Raw genomic sequence first — 24,241 nt, 5'->3', positions numbered from 1 at the left:
CCCCCTCTCCCCATCTCCCTCCGTGTTGCCATAAATTCATGGTGCTCCGCTTATCGAGAGAAGGACATGGAAAACAGGACCCGATCGAAGCGAATGGCATAGCGAGCGTCAAAATTGATTTTAAATTGCATTCTTCGTTTGGCATTTCACTAAACAATGCCATAAATTGGGGTAATAATATAGCATTGCTAATATAATGGCATGGCAAAGCTAATTCGAATGTTCAGAATCGAAAGGATATGGGTACCTGGAAATTAGAATACCAAGAACGCAGATAATGCGACATTTAAATTTAGTGTTTATTTTGGGTTGTTCACTGAGACATGTAAGTTAAGTATTGGTAGGAATATATATTATTTTACATTAATAAATAAATTATTATCATATCATATCTAAAATAGATGTTCTAAGCTTGGGAGTTTTAAGACAAGACTGATCAGCTTTGGGCTTCAATACAATCATTATGTACATTTTAGCACAACAATGGCTTTATAATTTCATTTGCATCCACTTAAGTCGCATGTGAGTTATGTGGATAATCGGATAATCTACCGCCGCAAACAGATACAACAGGTGGCACAAATTGCTCAAGCTCTTGCAAATCTGACCGATAGCCAAGTGTGAATATTCCACCCTCAAATGGCGACTGATAAGAAGTGTTTATTGGTTTTGAAATCGGAGGCAACGCGTCGGCTTATCATTCAAGTGCAGGGACGCAGAGCGGGTTTGCCTTGCGAAATATTCAGCCGCAGCCATCTCTAAACAAGCAAAGATAAAACAGTGATCATTGCGGTGGACCGGTGACTCACTTGAGATACAGATACTCTGGGGAGCTGAAGGTATTGAAAAAAGCTCAAGAAATGTCATGTGAGCAACCAAAACAGAAACTCCACAGCGCGAGAGTAAAAGAGTGCGGTTCTGAGAAGAAACCTTAAAACTCTTGCAGCTGATATTATAAGATAAATAGTCAATTACACTGCAAGAAACTAGATACTCATATGCCTGGTATATTTGCAGATATTATTACTGAGATACTTAAGATATTGGTAAATAGTGTGTCATGGAGTTTGGAAAAATTTGACATTTGATCGTGTGTGGTAATGGTCGATACTATAATATATTTATACTTAAGATGGTAATGGGAACCTAGTGTTCCTAGACGAAGTTAGCTGACTTGTTATTTTCTGGGAAAATGTTATCGTTCTTTTTGGTTGCTATTGGTTGCTTATAATAAAAGTTGTTGTTCTTCGTCAATAAATAATTGGTTTAAATTGAAATATGTACATTCATATAATAAAACTGAAAACAATAGTTATAGATAATATTTATATATATTAAATTGAAACTAATATTTTTTTTTATGAGATTTTTAGAAGTAAAAATGATCGAATAGTGTGTGTTGCTAATAATTTAAAGCCAATCTTGCCCGTTTCTCTGAGTGTGAGAGCGGAAAGCTCGGCAACAGGTGAGCTTGCTGAGCGCACCGATTGGCAGTGGAACGCGGACTGAGCGCGCCTTTGAGCCGAGCTTTTCGCTCTGAGCCAAGTGAGTTTCTTCTGGCTTTCTAGCCAGTACGTGTGTGTGTGTTTTTTGTGAATGTTTTTTGTTGCTGGGCGCGGCAGCAGCGGCAGTTCGACGTGAACTCGCGAGCGGCCAACACGTAAGCGGCGCGTTGTGCAGCTGGTTAAAAAACACGGCAGCGAAATAACAAGAAAAAAAAAAAAACAAAAACCAACAACAACATCAACAGCAATAGCAACAGCAACCAACTCGATAATAGGCAGCGGCGCAACTGAAGTGTGAATTCATATTGAGGTTATGTAACGACATATAGCCGTAGTAAAAAACAGGCGAAAACAAAACGCACTAGCTGTAGTGTAGCTGCATTAGTCAGGTCACACGCTCACCTGCAAAAACTCAGATAACTTACAGCACGCGCCTCGTTTCGGGCTCATTACGCATTCGCAATGGAGGACGCAAAAGCTGCAGCGCAGGCGCAAAGTCATCCTCTGGAGGATGTGTCCCTCAATGGAAACGATGACGACAAGCAGACGCCCAAAAATTGGGTTAAATTCGACGACGAAGCCGACAGCGGTGAAAAAAACAATAACAGTAACAGTAACGACGGCGATGCCACACAGCAGCAGCAGCAGCAGCAGCAACAACAAAACACGTTAACTCTGCCGCCACCGCCGTCGGTGGTTAGCAGCAACAACAACAGGCGGGCGCGCTCGCGCAGTCCGTCCGCTACAGTGACAACAACAACAACAACAACCACACCTGTCCAGGTAACTTGCTCACTCTCTCTTTCCTCGCATCTCTCACTCGGTCTCTGTCCCGCTTACTCCTCTGCGCCCTCTCGCTCTCGCTCACGCAACGAAACGCATTCCAATGCAAGTCAGGCCCTTGTTGGTCCTCTCGCTCGCACACCCGTTTGGCGGTACAGCAAGCACTCGAATAAGTGAAATGCGCTGATATTAACTCGATGTTGGGAGTTTTAAATATTTGGTTTATTTTAAACGAAAAATAACGATAATAGTTGAGGACACAATTTTTAGGATTTTTTAACTTTATATTGTCCTCTAAACGAGTGTAGATCGTTTAGGGTCATATTGTATAATGCAGTACAGATGTTCGAGCTGGCACGAAGTCAAATTATTCAAATTGCAATTGTAGATACTCAATAAGCTTCAAATTGGTTGCTATTCATAGTTTTTTTCTAATAAATTCTATTCACAAATTTGTTTACGCTTGAGTTGGCTCAACTTATAATACATTAACAAAGAATCTATAACACATAGTCTTGAATATTACTAAGCAATGGCAATGTGTGTGATCAATAATAATATTTGTAATTGCCACTTTGGTGTTGCATTGCCTAATATTTTTCTGTTTCTCCCTCTTAAAAGTTATAAAAGTCCGTTTATCAAGTGCTCACTGTTCTTTTTGTTTTTCCGAAGTCGCCTAATGGAGTTGTAATGCGAAGTGGCTTGGGTTCTTAACTTTCTTCGCTTGATTTTGGGAACGTTGCACGCATGACAAATGAAGTTGGGGGTTGGGGGCTGGGGGCCCAGCTGAGAGTTGGAGCTGAAACGGGTCCCATCCGGTGATAAAGTCTGACTCAACCTACCTTTACTTTACTTGGGATGCCTTTTATTTAGTTGCGGGCCAACATGTCTTTGAAGTAAACACGAGATTCTTCTGAAAGTATACTTTCGGATTCAGTTGTTCTAGTGTTACAATTGGCATAGCTCAGCTGGAGTTATGTGATTAAATTCATTTCTATATTTAGCTTTTTATTTAGATTGCTCTGCCTGTGGTAAGAAGTTAACAAAATGTGTACTACAATTGTTAAATTATATCCGCTGCCTTGCTAGTTATTTGCTTTTTTGCCGTAAATATTTATCACTTATCTTTTTATATTTCATTTCGCTCACCTCGAAGCTTGTCAACAGTCTGGGGACTTCAATTAGTTTGCACAACCCTGACACTTTCATTTCGAAATTGTTTATAATGGCATAGAATTGTTGGATTTAATAAGATACATGATTTAAGAACGGCTTGGAATTTTATAATTTCAAGGATCGTGTCTAGTTTATTTTGTATACTTTGAGATGGCAAACAATTGTCTATTAAAGTAGAGCATATTAGTACTACCTCGCTAAGATTCAGCAATATTATAGCAACGTATCTTTTGTTTTAAAGTTTACCCAAGATTATCAAAAGTTTTATGGTTTGCCTACCAAATAGTAAATATGAACTTACCGAAAATAATCTTTGTTTGGATTGTTTATCGGAAGAGATAGTCAGACTACAAAAAATGGGGAATGCCAAAAAGGCTTCTCGATGTTGCAATTATAAAACAATACGAATTTTTATCTCGACAGAATTAGATTCCACGTAGAGCAACGTCGGATTTGAGCTGAACGAAAACCAATAAATCGCATTTGGCTTTTCAATAACATGCCTTTTGAAGGCAGTGGATTGCCTTCAGAAAACTGTTTTTGTCAACCGAGAACGTGCCCTGCCCCAAATTGCTTTCAGTTTTTTTCGCAATCGAATGCGAACTTATAGTTGTAAGATTTAGGCTTCAAGCATTTTAAAAAGACTGACTAGAAATCAATAACATTGATTTTGTTTTGCCATTTGCATAATTTTCATGGTGCCTGGCCAGCGTTTGACCCTTGGGCCATTGTCGTCTTAAGGGCAAGACCACTGCAACCCTGCTAACCCATACTTGTTTGCCATTTCCCAGCGTCCGGCAGTTTCCTCAACCACAGCTGCGACACCCGGCGAAGTGCTCAGTGGGGCTCAGGCCCCTCCGCCGGATGTGGCGCCCGCTGTTTTGACAACCGAGAGCACGCACGTTAATCTGAGTGCATCCGGCAGTGGCATCGTCAGCGGAGCAAGTGCGAATGCAAGTGCCAGTGGATACGCACCTGGCCCGGTCCGCCATACCCCGCAGCTAACAAACCAAAAAGCCGCCGCCGCTGCCCCCCATCCATCGTCCGCCGTGGCGGCATCCTCCAGCCATCAGCATAATGGAGGTGGCGCCAACGGAACTGGAATTAGCCAGCCGGCGGACCAGGGATCCGGGATGCGCACAATCGAACTGTCAACGGGTCGCATTCGCGAGGGATTCGGTGAGTGACCATCTAATACCACGAACTATCCAAAAATATGATAATATATTCTTTACTTATAAGCAATGGTTTTACTTTGTGTAAAAATAACATAATTACTCTTGATTTTGATTAACCCATAGCAAATGGCGATGTCATTGTCACACTTCTGCCGGCCAACACGAAGTGGCCGTGGATAACCCCTGCCATATTCCGTCCGGAGCTGGTGCCCGAGGAGCTGATGGCTCAAGGCCTGACGGTAAGTCGGGCTTAAACCGCTAACCGCAAGAAAGCTAAAACTAATTAACATTTTTCAGCTCACTGTGGAGGACTACGTGAACGCGATGGAGACGCTGGTGAACGATTACCGCTTCACCGTCTACAACATCTGCTACAAGCGCATCCTGGTCTGCTGGATCCTGTTCGCCTTTACGGTTCTGTTGGCCCTGCTCTTCTCCGGACTGCAGGGCGTGGCCCTGTTCGCCCTGGGCGTGGGATGGCTCTTCCTCAACGCGGCGGCCATCTTCCTGTGCATGTGGGTGAAGCTGCGCCTGTCGCGCGGCCTTGAAAAGTGCCTGGCCCGCGTGAACCGGCAGCTGATGCGCCACAAGATCCTGCTGGTGCTGGACGACCGCGGTCGTATCTCGTGCCACAAGGTCAACCTGTGCTTCATGTACTTCGATGCAACGCAGTGCGTAAATTTCCTCAACGAGTTCCTCGAGCACACGGAGCAAACTGGTGGCGATGCCATCAAGGCGGGCTGGGAGGCGAAGCTGGACATTGACCTCGAAGACATCGTTATCCAGGGCAGTCAGCCGGTGCGAGTGCCACGCAAGCAGGTGAGCAGGAACTTTTCGTTTAACTATCGGAGAGGGTTGTTCCTAAGTAGGGGTAGTTGACTTCATCGCCATCTCCCGGGATCGCACTCGCAGCCCAAATTTCCACGTCTTTCTCTCACTCACGCCCCTCATGATCCAAATGTCCAACTACTCTCTTTAGGCCGTGGCCCAGGAGCTGTTTCTGAGCTACCTGCAGCGCTGGGGCAAGGACTTCCTGCGCCGCCGTCTGGATTGGACCGTCCAGGAGGCCGGCGTCCACGAGACGCCCCGCCATCTGCAGTCGTCCATCTGTCCGTGCCAATACGAGGAGGAGTTGTTGCGCAACAAGATCAAGATCAGCCTGCAGCACCGCCACTGCTGCGGCATCAACTGCATGGGCTGCTGGCTCTAATCCCTGACATGTAATCCTCAAAAATGTTTCGTTTCTTAGATTGCCGAGAATCTATTAAATGTTTAGCCAAAAAAGATGAAAACGGTTATTTTATTACCAATATTGTATTGCCAATAGCGAAGTCCAGTAAGACTAAAATAGTTTAAAATCCGAAGCTTTCTGAAAATACTTAATTTATTGCAAAATAGTGTTTCGCAAGTATATTTTGAAATAGATGATTAGTGTTATGTATAGTGAGAAGTATAAGGTTTTTGAATAAGTTTTTTGAATTGATACTATGCACGCTTAGCAAGAATAATAACTACTCAATATTTAGCCACATATTTGCTTAGAAAGTGGAGAGTTACGCGATTATGTTATTTATAGTGTTTACATTAAAGGCCTGCAAATTTATGTAATCTTTTTTCTTTATGTATTGTATCTAATGTTTAGCCTATTCCTTTTGTATGCCATTGTATCTTCTGCATTGTATGCACTACTTACGTATGAAACTTGTGAAATTTGAAATTCCAGCTGCTGCCGGAAAGTATGCAGCATCCTTAGCTTGTAATTGCGACGTACTAACCCATACCCCATAGACCATACAATCATCATTGGCCACGTTCCTAACCCGACTCACCAGCACCATCCACTTGCACCCAGTCCTATCTGTTTACCCCGTGTCTCACCACCCGATCTCCCCCGAATCTCCGCAGGAGCGTGGCCTGCAGCTGTTCCTGCGCTACGGATCCCGATGGGGCATGGAGGCCCTGAGGGGCCTGGTGGACGTGACCCCCTTGGAGCCGGGACGCCACTGCGGACAGTTCCAGTGCCCCTGCCAGTACATCAAAGAGCACCTGCAGTGCAAACCGCGAGGCAAGTTCAAGTGTTGCAATTTAGTGCATTGGGTGATGGCATCTGAACGCTACGATATCGATAGTTGAAACATGTTGTTCTTGTGAATGTCTGTGTCCTGTAACTAAAAGAATTTACCGAGAGGCTTTCTTCGAAACCCATGAATTTAAATAATCTGCTATAATCGCGCTTGAAAAATAATACCAATGTGCTACCTGGAAAAACGCCTTACTTTTCCGCCTCTTATGCCAATGATCGACTCTCTTTCGTTTCAGATGTTAGCCCCTAGGGCTGAGACAAACTTTTTGGGGGTCCTTTGCACCTCTCCCTTCCTTTCCTTATCTATAATTCCTCTTTCTATGCCTAATTATATGTGTGCTAAATTAACCCAACAGATATTTCTAAATTTTAATCAACCAAGTTCTTTTCATGCTTCCGAAATTGTACACAAAACAGTTGCCATAAACAGCATTGGCCAAGTAGTTTGGACCCGATTCCCCTTGTTTGGTGGCTAGAGATTTGGCTGTTTGTTGGCCATAATAATACCCAAGCACCCACACGATTTGAATTGGTGAAACACAGAAATACTAAGCCGTTTCGATATTAAAATTTCAAAAAGTTTGCGCTGCCAATTATATATTATATATTAATCCAGCGAATGAATTTCTAACATAAGCCCTGTATAAACTTGCCTTTACGAAGTACTTATAACTTGTTGGTGTCACAAATAAATGTCAAAAATACATGTACAGATATGTATGTATAATTGTTTGTCAGTCTTTTATTAACTGTCATCCGTTGCTTAATGATTCTACATATGTTAACTTTCGTTGAACGCCTCTTACAGGTTATCCATGTGGTTGCATTGTCTATGGTTCGGATCCCAGTTTTCAGTATCGTTACTAGATATGTTGTGCCTCATTTTATCATTTAACCCAACTATCGGAACTCAGTGTGTGTTTAAACTGTGCAGTTTTTAAATTGAATGTTATGTAAGGTATTCCAAATAAATAAAGAGTTCTTCCGTATTTTTAGTTTTCCTGCAAAACGTAATAATTGCCGAGACGGCACAAATTTGTATATAGACTATGAATCTGAACTAAATGCACATGAATATAGGTAAATATTCCAAAATAAAATAATAATTAAAATTTTTTTCAAAATTTGACCTTCTAAATATTTATAAAACTATTTTTCACAACTATCAAATTAATGTGAAGTCTTGGTCAAGCCAGGACTTACGTTCATGACTTGCAACTGTTCACATGTGAGGCTCCTATATCTCATTTTTGCCGCCATATTTGGGGCTTTTGTGGGCCATGTGCCAGTTTAACTATTATTGCATTATTTTTATTGCATAATTCAACTTAATGTTTTGCCGCATTTTAGCCACATTCGCGTTCCACAAATTGTGGCAAAAGTTTTGCCGTTGCCAGAATCGCCCATTTGGTGGTGTTGCATGTGTAATGAGTCATTAACACATTGCCGCATTCGGGACATTCCATTTTAATGCCCGTCGGCCACTTAAATGCCTTAATTTTAATGACATCTCTGCATTCAAATTAGGTGCGAGGCGATTGTATCTCTGCTAACTGCAGATTCTCAGAATTCCCTCGATTGCGGACTGTTTGTTTTTTTTGCATGGTGGTAAGTATTGTTTTTAGGGGCGATTTGAAACGGGAAATACACTCAAGCGGCAGCAGGGCTCTTGCAAAGCCAACAAAATTAAAAACAAAACCCGATTTCACGCTCCAATAAAACAAATTTAAACTCTTGCGGCAGAGGCGTCGTGTGGCCAGAATGCGCCATTAGGTTTCCAACCGAAAAACCCGAACCCGAACCCAAAACCAAAAACCCAAGCCCATTTGCCGTGAAACTCTCGAGGAACTCGTTGGACCAACTGCACTCCAATCGACAGCGAGTCAAAAGAAGTGCAGCCCGTGGCCAAAGGCATTCTGGCACCAGGGGCGCGTAAACTAATCGCAAACAAACAAACAAACACGCAAGCACACAGACAAACAAACGAACAAGCAACACAACCGAACGAACAAACACTACCACCCACACACAATCATTACGCTTATTGCAAAAAACCCAGATCCGGGGCTCATCAAAGTTTCACCAACGAGGCGGCTGGTGCTGCTGCTGCTGCATTTTTCGGAAATTCAATTCATTTGTGTAATTTTCATTTGAATTACAGCCATCAAAAGTGCCATGGTTAGAGGAGGGGGCGCCCAATCCGGTGGGCGTGGCAAGCGCTGATGGCCCGCACTTTGAGCGCTTTCCACGGAGGAATGCGATTCTGGTTTCCCTAACTGAAGTCAATTTATATGTAGTTTCTGTTGAATTGTTGCTAATACAAATACAAAAAATGAAATTTTAAAGTTTGATTTTGCGTTTGCATTAATTATAATTAAATCTTTATTCTTCTTAAACGTAATTATAACAGTTAAAATTATTAAAACATATAAAAAAAAGTCAGTTATTGCAAGAAAATAATTGTATAAAAACTATAGCTCCCGCTCAAATGGCCAATTAACCAGATTTTTACCAAGAGTAAAATAATAATGTTTTTTTTTGAATATCTTTATTCTCTTTTTAATAAAAGTTTTTGTCCTCGACCGATCCGTAAGCCAATCGTGCTTACACTGAACAAATGAAAAGTAAGAGTATTCAACCAATCGGGCAGATATTTTTGGGTACTTCCAAATCCTTGTTATTTTTGTTTTGTTTTTTGTTTGTTGTGTTCGGGTATTTTTTCCTCCTGTCGACGCTGCCGTCGTCGTTTTTGCATTTATTTTGCGGCTAAAACTTTAATTGAGTTTTAAACCATTTTGCCGGTCCGCCTCGATCTCCGCAAGCGCTTTCACTGCGTCCGGACTCCGGATTGTTTATGTGGATTTTTTTTGCTGCCCAGACTGGGCGGGACGAAAAGGGGGCATGGCAGGGCCCAGCTTTTGAGTGATGAGTTTGAGCTGCAAATGTTTTTATTTTTGACTTTTTTCGGTGTGCGTTGCATTTCTTTTCAGCCTCTCAGGGATGCCAGGCTTTGCCAACACTTTAATTTTCTCATTTTTATTTGTTAGTTTCAGTTTTCCGGCCAGTTTGCATTTTAAGTGCAGGATGTTTTATAATATTCTACTGCTGAGGGGTGCAAGCACCTGTTTAGTTAATAATAAGTTCCTTTTCCATATAAACTGGTTAGTTGTGAAAAAGTAAATAATTATGCTAGCGAACCATTTATAACTAACTTTGGCCACTCAAAATAAAAAAAACTCCTAATACTTAAAACTACTAACAAACAGACCAAACAAACTATTTTTTTCCTATTTTGTATTCTGTCAAACTAGTTGAAATATATGCTAATGAAGTGAAATAATCAAGTATAATTCATTTTTAAAAGCCCATATATATTATTTTTTACGGCCGGGACTGTGATCTCGTATTTTGCCATTTATTTTCAAATGATACTGGACTATCCTGTATGCAAACCATTAACAAAATTTGTGCGGCCAAAGGATGCGCACTCCTTGCCACACACACACACCACACACCACAGTAGTGTGTATGCATTTACACCTCTAATAAATATGGCATTAAATCCATTTTGACAACAGGCACCGGTGCGATAGCGAAAAGGGGGGCCGGGGCCCATCTATCATCATAAAAATAAACCGGACAGAGACCAACGGGAACGTGCTGTCTGCCCCCTTTGGCCGCCGCAGTGGTTATAAAACATTAAACATGAAATCGGCGGTGGATCGCGGATGGAGGGAGGGAGGCGGCAGAGGAGCTAGAGAACCGAACTGTTAGGCTCCCTGGGCCACAATCAACATCATTAACGCGTGCTCTAAAAGCCATTTATTTAGTGGCCAATGCGGACAGGCTGAGCCATGTTAAAAATGCTCAAAGGCTGCGGCATCAAGTGTGGGTGTATGTGTGAGTGCGAGTGTGAGAGTGTATGCGAATGTGGGAAACTATAAATTCAACGCTTTTAGCATAATTGCCGGCGCATGTGCGTGTCGCTCCAGAGACGCTCGAGAATATGAGCGTTCTGAACGTTGTGAGCGTTATGATAAGTGGTCGCCCAAGGATGTAAGCGTCAACACTGGCGAGTGCTATGTTATACCCTTCATCCGGTCATTACTCGCCCGAATCCTGCTCTTGTTGGTTTAGCACTCATATTGCCGGCGGTGGTAATTCTTCCTTCCCTGCCTTCCCTGCAGAGCCCTTTGTCAGAGCCTTTGTCAAAATATTATACAGCTTAATAGACTCGGGCGGCCCAGAGGATGACGGTCTGCTCTTTAACCCTTCTGTGGCACAAAAACACTCGAGAGCTGCCAGGCACTAACACTGGATATTTATCGTTTGTCTAATCGAAGCAAATCAGGTCAAAGTGGTCGGCCACGGGCGGGGGTAGCGGGTTAAAGGGGCTAAGCGGGGTTAAACGGGCTCAATGGGGCGTATGCTTGATTTATGCGTTTCAGGTCTGACTTAATTGCCGCAAATATGCGTGCAGGCCTAGTGATAATAAACATAGCTCAGGGAAGATGGATGTGAAGGAGAAGTGCCTAAAACTGGTATTATATATCTCATTTTTTTTATTGGAGGCTTGCGCATTAATTAGCACATATTAAATAAGCAGTTCTAGAAGTTAAGAGTAGGGGCTCGTTTTTGTTGAAAGACTTGCTCTAGTAAGAGAATTTTACATTTTTCTATGAAAATTTGTTACTGAAAACTTGGGCATTAAACAATTAAAGCCTCGCCTTTTTTTTGACTGTGTCTAGTCAGAGTTTTCTGCTCATCCCAGTAAGACCCGTATGCCCACCTGTCTCGGCCAACAAGTGAGCATCCTGAAAAGGCAAACAAACACATGGCCATTTACAGTCACGTTCACGGAAAAATGTCGTCGACATTTGTACCTCCTTGGCCATTTCTGCTCCAGCCGCTTGTGCAGCTGGCAGTGTTTATGTTGACGCAGATTTAATTACAATGTTGGTGCTTCGTTCACGTTTATGCCACTGCAACTTGGACTGCAGAGTCGTCCTTGTTATGGGAGTATGTGTAAACAGCTGCCGGCAGGAGTGCGATGGTGGGGGGAATGCCCTCTGGCGTGGAGCAGTAGCTGTCGCCATTGTTTAACAACAAATACCCTGAGCGTCGAACAGCCGCATATATGTGACTGACTTCGCCATATTCAGGTCTTGCTGGTCTGGCTCGACTGGTGCTACTTTTATGCACTTTACAAATTGAATTTTCCACTTGCATTCGTACCGGGTTTGTTCCACTCGCAGAAGCCACGTGGAAGACAAGAGAGACCGAGTAACTCTGACAACTTTGTTACCCACACCTTTTTAGCTTCCTTTTGCAAACTGTATGTCCGAGTGTTTTTATTTTAAATTGTATTTCTTTCATATATGTAAATATAACATTCTATTAGCAGATGTGTTAGCAATTTTTAACTTTATTACCAAACAAATTGAATTAACATAACGTAATAAATAAATATAATACACTTTCTGGAAATTAATTTCAAAAAGACTTAAAGAATGTAAAGAAAAGTAAAGTCTCTAAAGAATTTCGTGTCGCCTTTGCGTCAGCGTAAGATACTCCTTACGGCAAAATTGCATCGCTCATACGCACAGTGAACCACAAAGCCAGTGAAAGAGATGAAAACGACGAGAACGCATCGATTATTCGGTATGTACCATTCAGCCACTGCTAATTGCTTGGAAATTTCGCTCATTTCCACACCAAGTCATTTCAATGGCAGCCGCAACATTTCAACAGAGGCAGCTGCAACAATTCCTATAAACAAGCTGCAGCAAAAACGAAAAAGGGAGAACAATCGGTTTGGCCTGGTTTCACATAGAGTCTACGTATGTCTAGGCATTTACTCTCGTTTTCTTCCATTGTGGCCTTGCTTTTGTTTTTATCCATTAAATTTCACTCGGTTTTTGTTCTTTTCTTGAATCATTGCATATGGAGGCAATTAGGCTCTTTTTAAGAAGTGGACTCATTGCCAAGACCCTTTTTTAAATTCTAATTAAATAATAATTTTTGCAATCATCTCAAGATGTTTAGATCTAATCTAAACCAATCCAAGCTAGTGATATTCAATATAAAAATTGACTCGTATTACCTTGTCCGTTTTGAATCCACCCCTGTGTTCAACAGCTGCATTTTATATTGTTCTTCTGCTTGGTTACTTGCGGAAAATTGCATGGTTGTCTGTTACGCAGGACCAGGATGAAAAATACGATGCCGGATGTTGTTTTGTCGTTGAGGGGGAAATTTAGCAACATTGGATGGGCTTGTTTTGGGCTTTATTTTTGCTGTAATCTTTTGCGTACACTTACATACAAATATGTCACATAGATATGCCACTTATTCACATATATAGAGCTCCATACATATATAATAAGTTATAACTAACTTAGACGTTAGGTATAATTTTTCGACTTCATATTCAAGTGTTCTGAGCTTCTTAAGTAGGCTTAAATAAATAGGTCTCACCACCATATTCAACTGCAAAGTTTTTCTGCTTGTTTTCCTTGCGGTTCTACATCTAAAGATATATATTTTATTTATTTAACGCGTTAACATTCATTTCAACTTGTATGTGATAGTATGGTTTAATTATTTACAATGGAAACTCAAGCGTAATTTATAATTTTCATTAAATTCTTTGGATAGGGTCAGGTAAGCCCTATGAGCCTTAAATGGAATTATATGTATAGTTGCACATATAGTTTTCTTCATATATACAGCGAAGTTACAATGAATTCATTTAATACTCTTTTTGCACCATTTAAATATTTACAATTAAAGGGAGTGTACGAAGGCTTTAATTTATTTCTCTAAAACAAAAGGAATCAAATTAAAGTCAATTTCGTATTCATGGAGCTTTTTATTTATTACATGCTTTGTTTGTTCGTAAATTTAAACAAATTGAATGCAATGCAACCCAAATTGAATAAGCATATTGTTAACACTTTCGTTTTTGGGACAACAAATTGCTAAAACAATTGCAATCGTCTGTTAAGTGTCAATATTATATTCAATAAATTACTTAATGCAACACTTTTTGTTTTACCTATTGGTTCACATTTTTTTCTTTTATTTTTATTTGCTTTTATAATTCTGCTAAATTTACTATGTAAATTCGCTATGTATGTGTATGCGTAAATACTTTCATCTAAATGCAAATTTGATTAACCGTATTTTCGTATTTTTTTGCCGTTCCAGTTCTGCATTTTTTTTGTGATTTTAATTAATTTATTTCCTTTTAATTGGCTTATACATAATGAAACATTTTAAACTTTGCTGTGTGTTGTGAACAAAAACCATAATAACCTCTAATCGTTTTGAAAATTAATTGTGAGAAAATAAATGAGGATATAATATAACTTTATTGATATGAAACCAAAAACAAATTATCAAAGGCTTTTAATATATATTTTGTATTAAAATATAATTGATTTTTAATACATTCATTAAAGGAATAGGTACATTAAATTTTGTTAGACTTCCGGTTAGTTGCCGAATGTCGGATGTAGCCATCATTATTTGCTGCACATCAGCTGTCACTTCTGGCCAGCTCGTTCCTAACATGATTTTCATTTTACGCTCTAGTATAAACATATCTATATCTGAATTCCAACCACTGCAGCTGTCTGAACCCCTCTCCCATTCCACTTCGTCCTCGTTATCCTGGTCCTCGTCTGGCCAAGGTTTGATTTCGTTCTTCAAGCTGCTTGTGCCCTAAATGAGTTTCTTTTTGCCTTTGCAATTATTTGATTTCATCTTGAAAACATCCGGGAGCAGAGCATTTGGAAAGTACTTGGCCTGGCGGGGGTGGTATTTTTGGCGACAACCTTATTACCACGGTTGCCCCAAAACGTGCACATTAAATGTTGCCTATGCGTCGCGCTAATAGAAAATGTTCCGATGTGCCGGCCGATAAAATGCAGCAAAATTGGCAGCCACCGAACAAAACAGCCAGCCAATATTACTATGCAAATGAGCATTGGCCACTGGCACTGCCGCAGCCTTTGCCATTGCCATTGGCGTTCGCATAGGCGTTCGTATTGCGTTGACGCGCCACACGGCGTATGAGCAATGTGAAATATGCGCGAATGCCGCACCCACATTGGTGGGCGTTCGGTAATGCGACTGTTGTTATTGTTGCTGTCGCTCACGAAATGGCTTCTGCTTTCCCAGCATGCGGCGGCGGTATCGCTGTTGACAATGGTCTCCGGTGAGTTCGGCCGATTTTCCACATTACTCATACGCCACCGACTTGGGGCTGAGAGCAGCGATAACGTCGACAGCCAGAGAAAGCTCTGTCCCGCCGCCAGCGGCGAAGAGCTCGATAAACGTTTGAAAATCCCAAATGATTGCGTTTTAATGCCGAGCATTATTTTAGCAAGTAGATTATGCTGCGCCAGTGAGCCTGCAGAATTGTGGAATGCTCCGGGCGGATTACGCACGGGCGTTTGATTGTTATCGCCATTGTTTCCAGCATGGTTGCCTGCGGATGAGAAGAGCGAGTGGGAAAGCATGTAGTAATCAGTTTTTTGGTTAGTGGGGTTTATGTTTTCATTTATTCTGTGCGTTCGGCGAATGCCAAATTGGCACTGGATAAATTATCATCACGGGTTCGGTCTGGTTTTGGGTCAGGTCGAGCGGATATTGGTATTGGGACATGGCTTGTGGGTGGCATTAAAGTAAATTACTCTTCCCTGCCGCAAAGTGTGCTGTGCACTTAATAGTTCAATGGGTGTGTGCGGGAGTTAAGTCTTGGGATATATGTATGTTACTGACTGAAATCATCCATCGATTGCTTACATTAAGAACACTCAGCTGGCTTTAACATAAGGAACTAACTATGATTCGAATTAAATTGAAATAAAAAACATTTTCTTTATGGTTAAATTTGTATTTACTTAGGACTTCATTTAGCTTATTGACCTGCTGCTACAGTTGCCCCTTTCGAATTTTTTATACATATTGACCAGCACATTCCGCCATTTTGTAACGTCGTCGTACTTTCGTACTTTTTCACAACAGCAAGGCATTGGGACAGCGATTACTTGGCCATTTTTCACCGTTCTTTGTCTGCCCTGCCCCAATTTACCACCCACTGTCTCCAGCTGATTGAGTGTCTTTGTGGCGTTTTCTGCTGCTGTTGGCTTTTATGCACGTCATTGAACGCACTTTGTTGACCGCACGTCAATGCCGGATATATCGCCATATGTATGGAATATACTCGTATATGGGCAGGAACAGTGGTTGAGAACAGGCGAAATATGACAGTCGAAATCTGAGCTGGTTGCAGAGTAATAATGAGTTTCAGCTAAAAAAAATCATGCTTTAATTGCAGCCATCCATCATTATTCCACTTATTTTCAGCCCTTTTGTGTACAATTTGTCCATTGCGGCCCACTGCCATGGGAATGTTGATGGAGCAGGACCCGCGGGGCTATTAAATATATTTTATCTGCTTTTAATCTTTGGCGTTCGACTTTTCGTCGGCTGACCCCATAAATAACCACAAAGTGGGCTTTAAGAGCGCATTCTCTTGACTCTGAATGGTTGGTTGACTGTGCGGCATGAGGCGTTTGCCACAACAACAGTCGGAGTCATAAATATAAAGTGATAGATGGGAATGGGTTGGCAGGCCACAATGGCTAAATGCGAAATTGAATTGTCTACAAAAAGCGTTGTATACCAACGCGTTGGGAAATGGGATTCTAATGAATGTACATAGGTTCTTTTTGCGAATATCTTAAAAATCATTCTGTTAAGTGAGCGTTCATTTCGACAAACACAGTTTAAAAGTATTGCAAATGAAAATCCCCCAAGTTCTGACCCACATATGGAATCCATCATCACTCCGATTGCTTACCTTTGACTGCCTGCTTAAAGTACATTTAGATTGAAATCCCGAGGTAGCAAACAGCCAATACCCGATTTTACGGTTGATTGAGAGCCCGGCGAAAAGGTGTCAGCCCGACATGGCAGACAATTTTGATGGCATATTTCATTGTGATGTGAGGCAATAAATATTTCCGTTTTGGCCTGGTTTCCGTTTTTCTTTTGTCGCATCCTTTTTGCCTTTTGGCTTAGTCCCCGCATACCTTTTGTGATATTTTATTTATAAGCCGCGACGCGGAGAAATCAACGTCGAAACTGCCAATCGGCAATCAATCAACAGAAATCATTTCCCAGAGGGATTTTGCCGCATATTTTTGCCAGCCGTTTGTATTTTAAAAGAATTGAGAATACCCGCACTATTTGTGCATTTCTACTTGCAGCATACATTTCTTGCATTCTTTGTAAAAAGTAGTACCTAAAAACCAGCGATGTATTTGCCATGAAAAGTGACAAAGGTTTTAGTAAAAATTCTAACAATATATAAATATGCTTGTAGCAGCATTTGATATCCTAAAATCAACAAATATAAATCTAAATCCAGTTTTGGCATCGTCTTAATGAAGATATAAATTTTAAATTAATTGGGTTTATCTTTTCTTTATAAATGTCATAAATATGAATCACTTATGATACCTAAAATAGTGAACAATAAAATATGTTCAATTATAATCTATCCAGTAGCCTAAAACTACCGTCTCCTATTCTTCCAATGCTTTTTGAACCCAGCATCTACTGTTAGAGAGTTTCATTGAGTTTTCCCAGATACTTGGAGCACCCAAACTCCGATGTTGAATCAATAACTCCCCCCCAGGAGTAAGTCCCTGCTCCTTCCACTTCTCCCACTAGGGAGATAATCACTCGTCGGGTTTCCCCCTGCCATCCGTAGTCTCTGCCATAATGAACAGAAATTTTATCAGGATTTTTGCATTCTTCCCTTTTTTCATCCCTTGCAATGCTCGAATGCCTTTGGAGCCAGCATGCCTCTGCAGCCGAAAAGGGCAGGGGCATGCCACGCCCCCTCTGAAGCGGTGTGGGCTTCAGTTCATTAGTGCAATCGGTTGAACGGCATTTTACGGACGCGTGCCTTAAATAATTGCATTTTAAATGCAACAAGCACAGTCAGAAATATGCCCGAAAATAGGAAACCAGATTAATACCAGCCGGTCGTTGGCCCGGCAATTCGACAAGGATTAATTCAGCCCAAAAGGCAGGTGGCATAAAATTTGAAAAGTAATTGTTTATGGCTAATTTAACTGTCTGCTGCGGTCGGTATATCAGTTACAACATCCGGAGGGCGTTTAGCCGCCAAATTTGATAGCCCATAAAAACGAATGCAAGTGGACACATGTCCTGTCCACACCTCCGTGCAAAACATACGTTCGCAAATACCAGATAGCAGATAGATGGCCAGCCAGATGAACCTTGTCGTTGACATGGCCAAAATGTCAGTGTCAATCAACAATGTTGCTTGTTTTTATTGCTTCCATCCACTTTTTGGCGTCGCTGGTGTCGCCCGTTGGCATTTTTATTGCTGCCAAATGCATCTTTGCAAGTCAGAGGAGGTCAACATATCAACAAACCACAAATAACTATGGGGTAAAATGTCGAACATGAAACATTTTATAGTATTTATCTTGTATTTATCTTTTGAGGTCACGCGGCTATGTGAATTTGCAAAAGTCGGCTTTATATTCCATTTATATTGGCAGCATTCAATGGTATAGTAAAGAATCTGATTTTAGGATGTTTAAAGCACTTTTAGTTCCTTTTTCGAGTAACGCTAAAAGCTTTTATTGCCATTTAAAGTTGCCCTGTGTCCTTCAGCCGCCATTCTCTGTGCAAATTTCGAGTTCTTTGTTTGCCAAAGTTATTGTGGTGTAAGCCCCATTTATTGCTTTTTCCGTCAATGCAATGGCTTATGGCACTACAAAAGTTGAAGAATCCGGCGGCAGAGAAGTGCAATTTGTACTTGCCACGAAATGCGGATGAATGCAAATAACAACACGGCGGCGAAGTGTAAGCGTCATTTCGCCAGGAACTAAAAAATTTAATTAATCTCCAACGTTTGTGCTAAACACTTGAGCAGTATTGTGCGCAGTCCAAGTTTTCGGCCCCAGGAGAAAAGATTAAAATTATGAGATCACACGGCGACGCACTTGAAGTGAAAGAAATGCCATAAAAGAGAAATGCAACCACGGGGGGCAACTTTGGCCTCGCAATGCGCAAATGTAGTTGAATATGCAGCAGGGTCCATAAAATGCCACTAAAGAAGAGATAGCCATGAAAAGGGTGGGGAAATGAATGTTGGAGATGGGTCTTTTGGAGCGGATAAAGGACTGGAGGACAGGAGGAGATGGAGATGTAGATGTAGATATAGTACTTACCTTGGGCTCCGTCACGCCACTCCTCAACCCCATAATCAGGCAGAGCGTTAGCCGAGTCAAATTTATTTCTATGACGTCTCTTGCCATCTTTATACATTTTTTACACATTTTTAATTTTATGCAGCAAGCGTCAGTCGCGGAGTACACAATATAGTTCAGGGGGAGATCGGGATAACGCGGTTGTTGTCGGTTGTTTTCGGTTCATGTTGTTGTTGTTGGTTGGAGAAGGGCATAACATGAAAGAAATATTCAAATTAGGGAAGGTTTTGGGAAGCAACGAAGAAAAAGGGAGAAATAGAAACCATATAAAAAGAATTTAGTAATACACATTTACACAGATGCAATGGGTAATTGTATGCTAAGGTATTTCTATTTAATTTTGCATTTATTTGCATTTAATAGCCCTTTGAAGCGGCCAAAACACCGGACAACAGCCAACAAAGGTGGCTAAAAACAAAAACTGAAATCGCATGCAACTTTTTGACTTTATGGAGTTTAAACAAGGTTGATGATGAGGATGAGGATGAGGAATGGGGTGCGGTCTTATGTGGTGTGCTTTCCACGATGGTTTGTGTTTTTCGGCTATTCGCGTTGATTACTGTAATTTCAGGATGTTAAGGACTCTTATCGCTTTCACTTAGCAAATCTACGATGTTTGTGAACCGAGTTTAAGTGATTATTCTCATACAAATTTAAAAACTAACCCTTTTACTAATTGTTAATGATTTAAGAGCCTAGTATGAAGGCACACATAATGATTTTTATGAAAATAAATATAATATGATGTCCTTTTTAATGATATTCGTGATTGTCTGCCTTTTTGAACCAATTTAATGTATTGTGCTGACTGTGATTTTGTGCTTTGCAGTGCATAAAATTAAAAACCCATTATATGGTGCTCTGCTATTCATGACCAAGCAAAAAAAATTATGCTGCGATGCTTATGGTAGAAATTTAATCAATTAGGGAGTTGATCGAATGGCTGTGTACTGCACATAATGCGAATTTAAGCTTTTTTTTGCCACAATGTTTGCTTTTAAAGCATACAGCAAACTTTAACAAATGAAATGAACTTAATGGTCAATAGTGAAAAGAGGTCTTACCATAGCTGCGGTTCAGCAAGGACATTTCGGAAATAATGGCTGTGGTTGGTGTGGGCATTTCTGCAAGCAAAATGTATATATTCATTAGAGAAGTTAACTGCATATTGGTTGAAGTAGTTTTTACATGCTCAGATGCAGCTGTTGCAACATCGTAAAGATGAAATAAATGCGATATATTTCCGCTTACCGTCCAGTTTTATATTTCCATCCGTTTCGCCCAGCGAATTCTTGGCCACGCAGCGATATGTGCCGAAATCGTTGGGTCCAACTGCACGGATTTTTAACTTCATGTACTTTGTGTAACCGCTGACGGTTGATGTGGTCTCGTATTTATCGCCGGCTCGTGAGGTGTCTGAAAGTGCGAGAAATGCGGAAAAACTGTCAGTCGTCAGCGGCGGTGGTCTTTTAAGTGACAATTTTCCAGCAATGGCGACATGGTTGGAAAACAAGTGTATGTTCAACTGTATGTAAGGGGAAAAAATCAATTAATTAATGTCACCTGCACTGGGTGGCCGTAGTAGTTTTGTTGTTTCCACTGCTGGTGCTGGCCAAGTGCAGTGAAGTGAGTCGCTTTCTCAATCGGAGGACTCCAACTAATTACACCCAACCTCTCACATAGAAACACCAACACCCGACTCCTTCGCCGAATGTGTGATTGTGTGTGTGTAATTAAAACTGGCGCAGTTCTTCAGCCATTTCCATTGCCATCGCCAACTAAAACTTTTCTCATTAATCAGTGAAAATCTAAAAGAAAAACTTTTGTTCAGCTGCCGTCTGCGGCTTTAATTTCGTTCCATTTCGTTTCGTTTCATTTCATTTCGTATTGTGTTGCCTACTTTTTGGGGCCCGGCTATGAAAACGAGACCAAGTAGCTGGCAGTAAGTAGCATTAAATATATAAACTTAATTTCACTTTGATTGCTTGGCGCATTGTAAGGCGATATCGCATGTTATCCATACGTCATGTTGTCCTTTGTCTATGCCACAGTGTAAGTGTGTGTGTGTGTATGTTGTGTTCTTGGGTGTGTGTTCCTGTGACAAATGTCTTTAGTTTCCCCTGTTTTCTTTTTCGTCAGCGCCAAACAATGGGGAAAAACAATTTTCCACATAGCGCCCAACTTGCATGTGACCCGCTCCTGCGACTTCTTTTTATAGCCCCAGTCACCTTTTGTGATACTTCTCCATCTCTCTGCATATGCCATGCCACAACTACATGTATACGTAGGCCCACATGTAAGTCCCTCCGACACGCAAATATATAATTTTTCTCATAATCATCGGCGGCAGCAATTCTTTTCCCTGCCTGCCAAGTCTTTCCAGGAACTTTATACTTTTAATACCAGCCGCAGCGAAGGAAAGTTTCGGTTTCTTGAGCTAAATGTAGAATTGCTTGTTCCGCAGACTGGCGCTCTATACGTTGTGATATATGGCATCTGCTGCAGATAGTTCAACGAGGGTAGCTCATAAACAAATATGTCGCGGAATGGAAATTATTTTATTTCTATAAATATTCCCATCTTTCACAGTTAAAGTTTTCACTTTAAATGTACAGCTGAGTACAGAAAACTTTTAAATGGATTTTTTAGAAAAATTTTATAAAATAGGTAAATCTGTTCTTATTTACTAAACTTTACACATAAATGAAAAAAATGCCCATTTCTTGCATTACAATTGAAAAGGTTATAAAAAGCATTCAAGCTACCCCATTTAGTACCTCTATTCATGATAGTTATATGAAACCCAATGGAAAGGCGGTTAAAATTTATTACCCAAACTTTCGGTGGCTGTTGGCCATACATCATGAACGTGGCTTTCATATCTCGTATCTTCGTTCGCATTTTCCTTGCAATGACTTAGTTTTTCGCTTGTGCGTGTGTGCATATGAAATGTCAAATATCCGAGTCGCTATTTCCTACCTGGGACAGCGAAAGCCCAGCCATAGATTTTCCTTTTTGTTCGGCATGGCCTATCGAACAAACAAAGTGACATTTAAGCATAAAATGAAACCAAATGACAGTTCATCAAACGCTCGTCTATATATATAGCTCTATTTTTATGCATATGAGCTGCCACCAGTGAGTCATTGAGGTTGATTTCCATTGAATTTCAGCCGTAGGGCAACCGAACTATATTTGTTTTGAAAACTATCATCACCAAAAAAAGCATTTACCTTCACCCTTGAAATTTTCCTCGCAGCATTATTTAAATTACATTTTAATTTAGCAAATCGACGACGGATAACATCCGACATTCAATTCATACTGTTGCACATTTGTATTTCCCTTTGGTATTTGAGCACACATGCAAATGTGTCTGCAAATGTGATTATGTTTAAATAATTTCCGCAACAAAATAATATTTTCTGACGTTTTCATTACCTCTATTCAATTTGCATTGTGTACCATTTTGCGAAATTTGGAATCTGCTCATTTCCAATCCCCGAAATATGTTATTATTTAGTTTTGGTAATTTTAAATGTTTCCCGTATTTATCATGAATTGTGATTTGGAAGCTGCGAGAGTAATTAATTTTGCTCCGACATATTGATTGTTTATATAAAATTAAAGCTGGAGGTCATATCTATATATCATATCTATCTATATCTTAACTTTTTCTAAGCGATAGATAAGCCTAATTGTCTTTTTAAACTTGGTTTTTGAGGTGTATGGCTTGAAGAATTTTAAAAGCAATTATAACGTAGCTGAAGTATAAGCCTTTAAGCTTACTCACAGCATGGGATGAGTGTTTTGGAGATCTACTCAGTTCCATCTGACACATGTTCAACCTCTGCCTGCAGTCTACATTTTGGCTTCTTCTGAAATCTGTCTGGTGTCAATCAGAGAGAAAACTGTTAAAACGTCATCCCATAAAGATGGGACACTTTAAGGCATTCCTGCTCGAAATGCCACAATGTAGCTGCCTCATGTGTGCACATGTGTGTGCATGTGCATTTTAAGCCTGTCACACAGTGCGTATGGGCAACGCATTTTATTGCGAGCCGTTGGACGCGGAAAGCCGAAAACTTCCATGTAAAACAATAAAAAAGGGACACCACATCAACATTCGCTTGCACTCCCTTGCAACTGAAAAAGCGAAATAAACGGGATCAGTTCAACTGAGGTTTTCCCCAGTTTTCATTTTGTTCTCCCTCCTGGCCTCTCCCATGTCAATTTTCCGCGGAACTGACTTCAGCATGTTAAGAAGTCCGAGGTGTTGGTTGGCTGGCTTAAGCATTGTACATTGTAAGCTTATTTACAAAGGTTTCCTGCAGTTAATACAAGTTCCTTCCTTACTCGCTCTCATTTACAGGCAGTGCTTCAGAAGACCGATTCACGGCCCTGTCTTACCCGATATGATCATATCCCCGCGCTCCGTGGTCCAGTAGTTGATCGATGCTGGATAGGCCTCAGTGTGGCACTCGAGTATAACATCTTGGCCCAGATAGGCTCCCTCCAGCTGGTTGGGTATGGAAAGCATCGGCGGAACTGTTGACGAGGAAAATTATGAAAATACTTGAAAGTTACTCTGTTAAATAAGCTTAATCAAAGTGTATTTAAAAAAAGAAAAAAAGTGTTATACACTTGATGAGGTGTTCTCATATAGCGTTTCATCAGTTTTGAAATTATTTCAAAGAGAATCTCAGATTACTTGATGCTCCAGAAAGTGATCCACTGCCATTATCTTTAAATTGAATCCATTATGCCATCAAATGCAAGAGCCACACATCTGCGGTAATCCTTTCCAGCATCCCTAGCCATGGAATATCCCTATTCGGGGTGCGTCACGAACCCTTCATCAGCTATACAGCACTATCCGAGTTTTACCAAGAATTTTGCATAGTATTTTACGTGAGTTTACAAACTGTTTTTGGATTAAAATGCACTCAGTCATTAAAAGTGCGCCTGGGAGCGAGTGATTGTGTCTGGGACATGGCCGTCCATCTGGGCGGCGTGTGGGTGCGTAAATAGCTTTGCTTGCCACCGCTGATACTGAAGGGGAAAATTCTAGGATGTGTGGGTGTGGGCAATGCAGTAACAACAAGAGCCTCTCTGCGAATGGTGAACGCATTTTGGCCACGCACACATCACGGGGGCACAAAATAACACCTGCCGACAAACAAACAAACAAGC

The 24,241-nt window shown here is 40.9% G+C and overlaps 2 protein-coding genes across 14 annotated transcripts in view; one reads left to right on the top strand and one right to left on the bottom strand.

Moving 5' to 3' along the window:
• Positions 1–1,622: 1,622 nt before the first annotated feature.
• On the top strand, positions 1,623–23,736 carry LOC6527535. 9 transcript variants are annotated; one of them, XR_005560016.2, is made up of 7 exons: positions 1,623–2,288; positions 4,256–4,643; positions 4,766–4,881; positions 4,940–5,461; positions 6,548–6,707; positions 8,253–8,333; positions 23,421–23,736. XR_005560016.2 is itself a non-coding variant. In XM_039370339.2 (6 exons), the coding sequence occupies exons 1-6, from the start codon at positions 1,968–1,970 to the stop codon at positions 23,465–23,467; spliced, it is 1,554 nt and encodes a 517-aa protein (XP_039226273.1). In that variant the 5' UTR covers positions 1,623–1,967; the 3' UTR covers positions 23,468–23,736. The 9 variants fall into 9 exon arrangements, 7 of the variants coding, with proteins under 7 accessions (XP_039226273.1, XP_015053710.1, XP_039226272.1 ...); XR_001454352.3 differs by lacking the exon at positions 23,421–23,736 and adding an exon at positions 8,887–9,070; XM_039370339.2 differs by lacking the exon at positions 8,253–8,333.
• The window catches only part of LOC6527537 (hemicentin-1), a 41,612-nt gene continuing 30,366 nt past the window's right edge, over positions 12,996–24,241 (bottom strand). For 4 of the 5 annotated variants that reach the window (XM_039370334.1, XM_039370335.1, XM_002088591.3 and 1 more), the window contains exons 9-13: positions 23,459–23,596; positions 20,300–20,464; positions 20,113–20,172; positions 19,010–19,096; positions 12,996–15,219 (exon numbers count right to left, since the gene is read on the bottom strand). In XM_039370334.1, coding sequence (XP_039226268.1) covers positions 14,489–15,219; positions 19,010–19,096; positions 20,113–20,172; positions 20,300–20,464; positions 23,459–23,596 — 1,181 coding nt within the window. In that variant the 3' untranslated portion in view covers positions 12,996–14,488. The remainder of the gene's footprint in view (positions 15,220–19,009; positions 19,097–20,112; positions 20,173–20,299; positions 20,465–23,458; positions 23,597–24,241) is intronic. The other variant, XM_015197614.2, reaches the window with a different exon arrangement.

Source organism: Drosophila yakuba, chromosome 2L, assembly GCF_016746365.2.
Source record: "Drosophila yakuba strain Tai18E2 chromosome 2L, Prin_Dyak_Tai18E2_2.1, whole genome shotgun sequence".
Classification (NCBI taxonomy): domain Eukaryota; kingdom Metazoa; phylum Arthropoda; class Insecta; order Diptera; family Drosophilidae; genus Drosophila; species Drosophila yakuba.
Note: the sequence above shows the minus strand (reverse complement) of the source record. Positions and strands in the feature narration are given on the sequence as shown.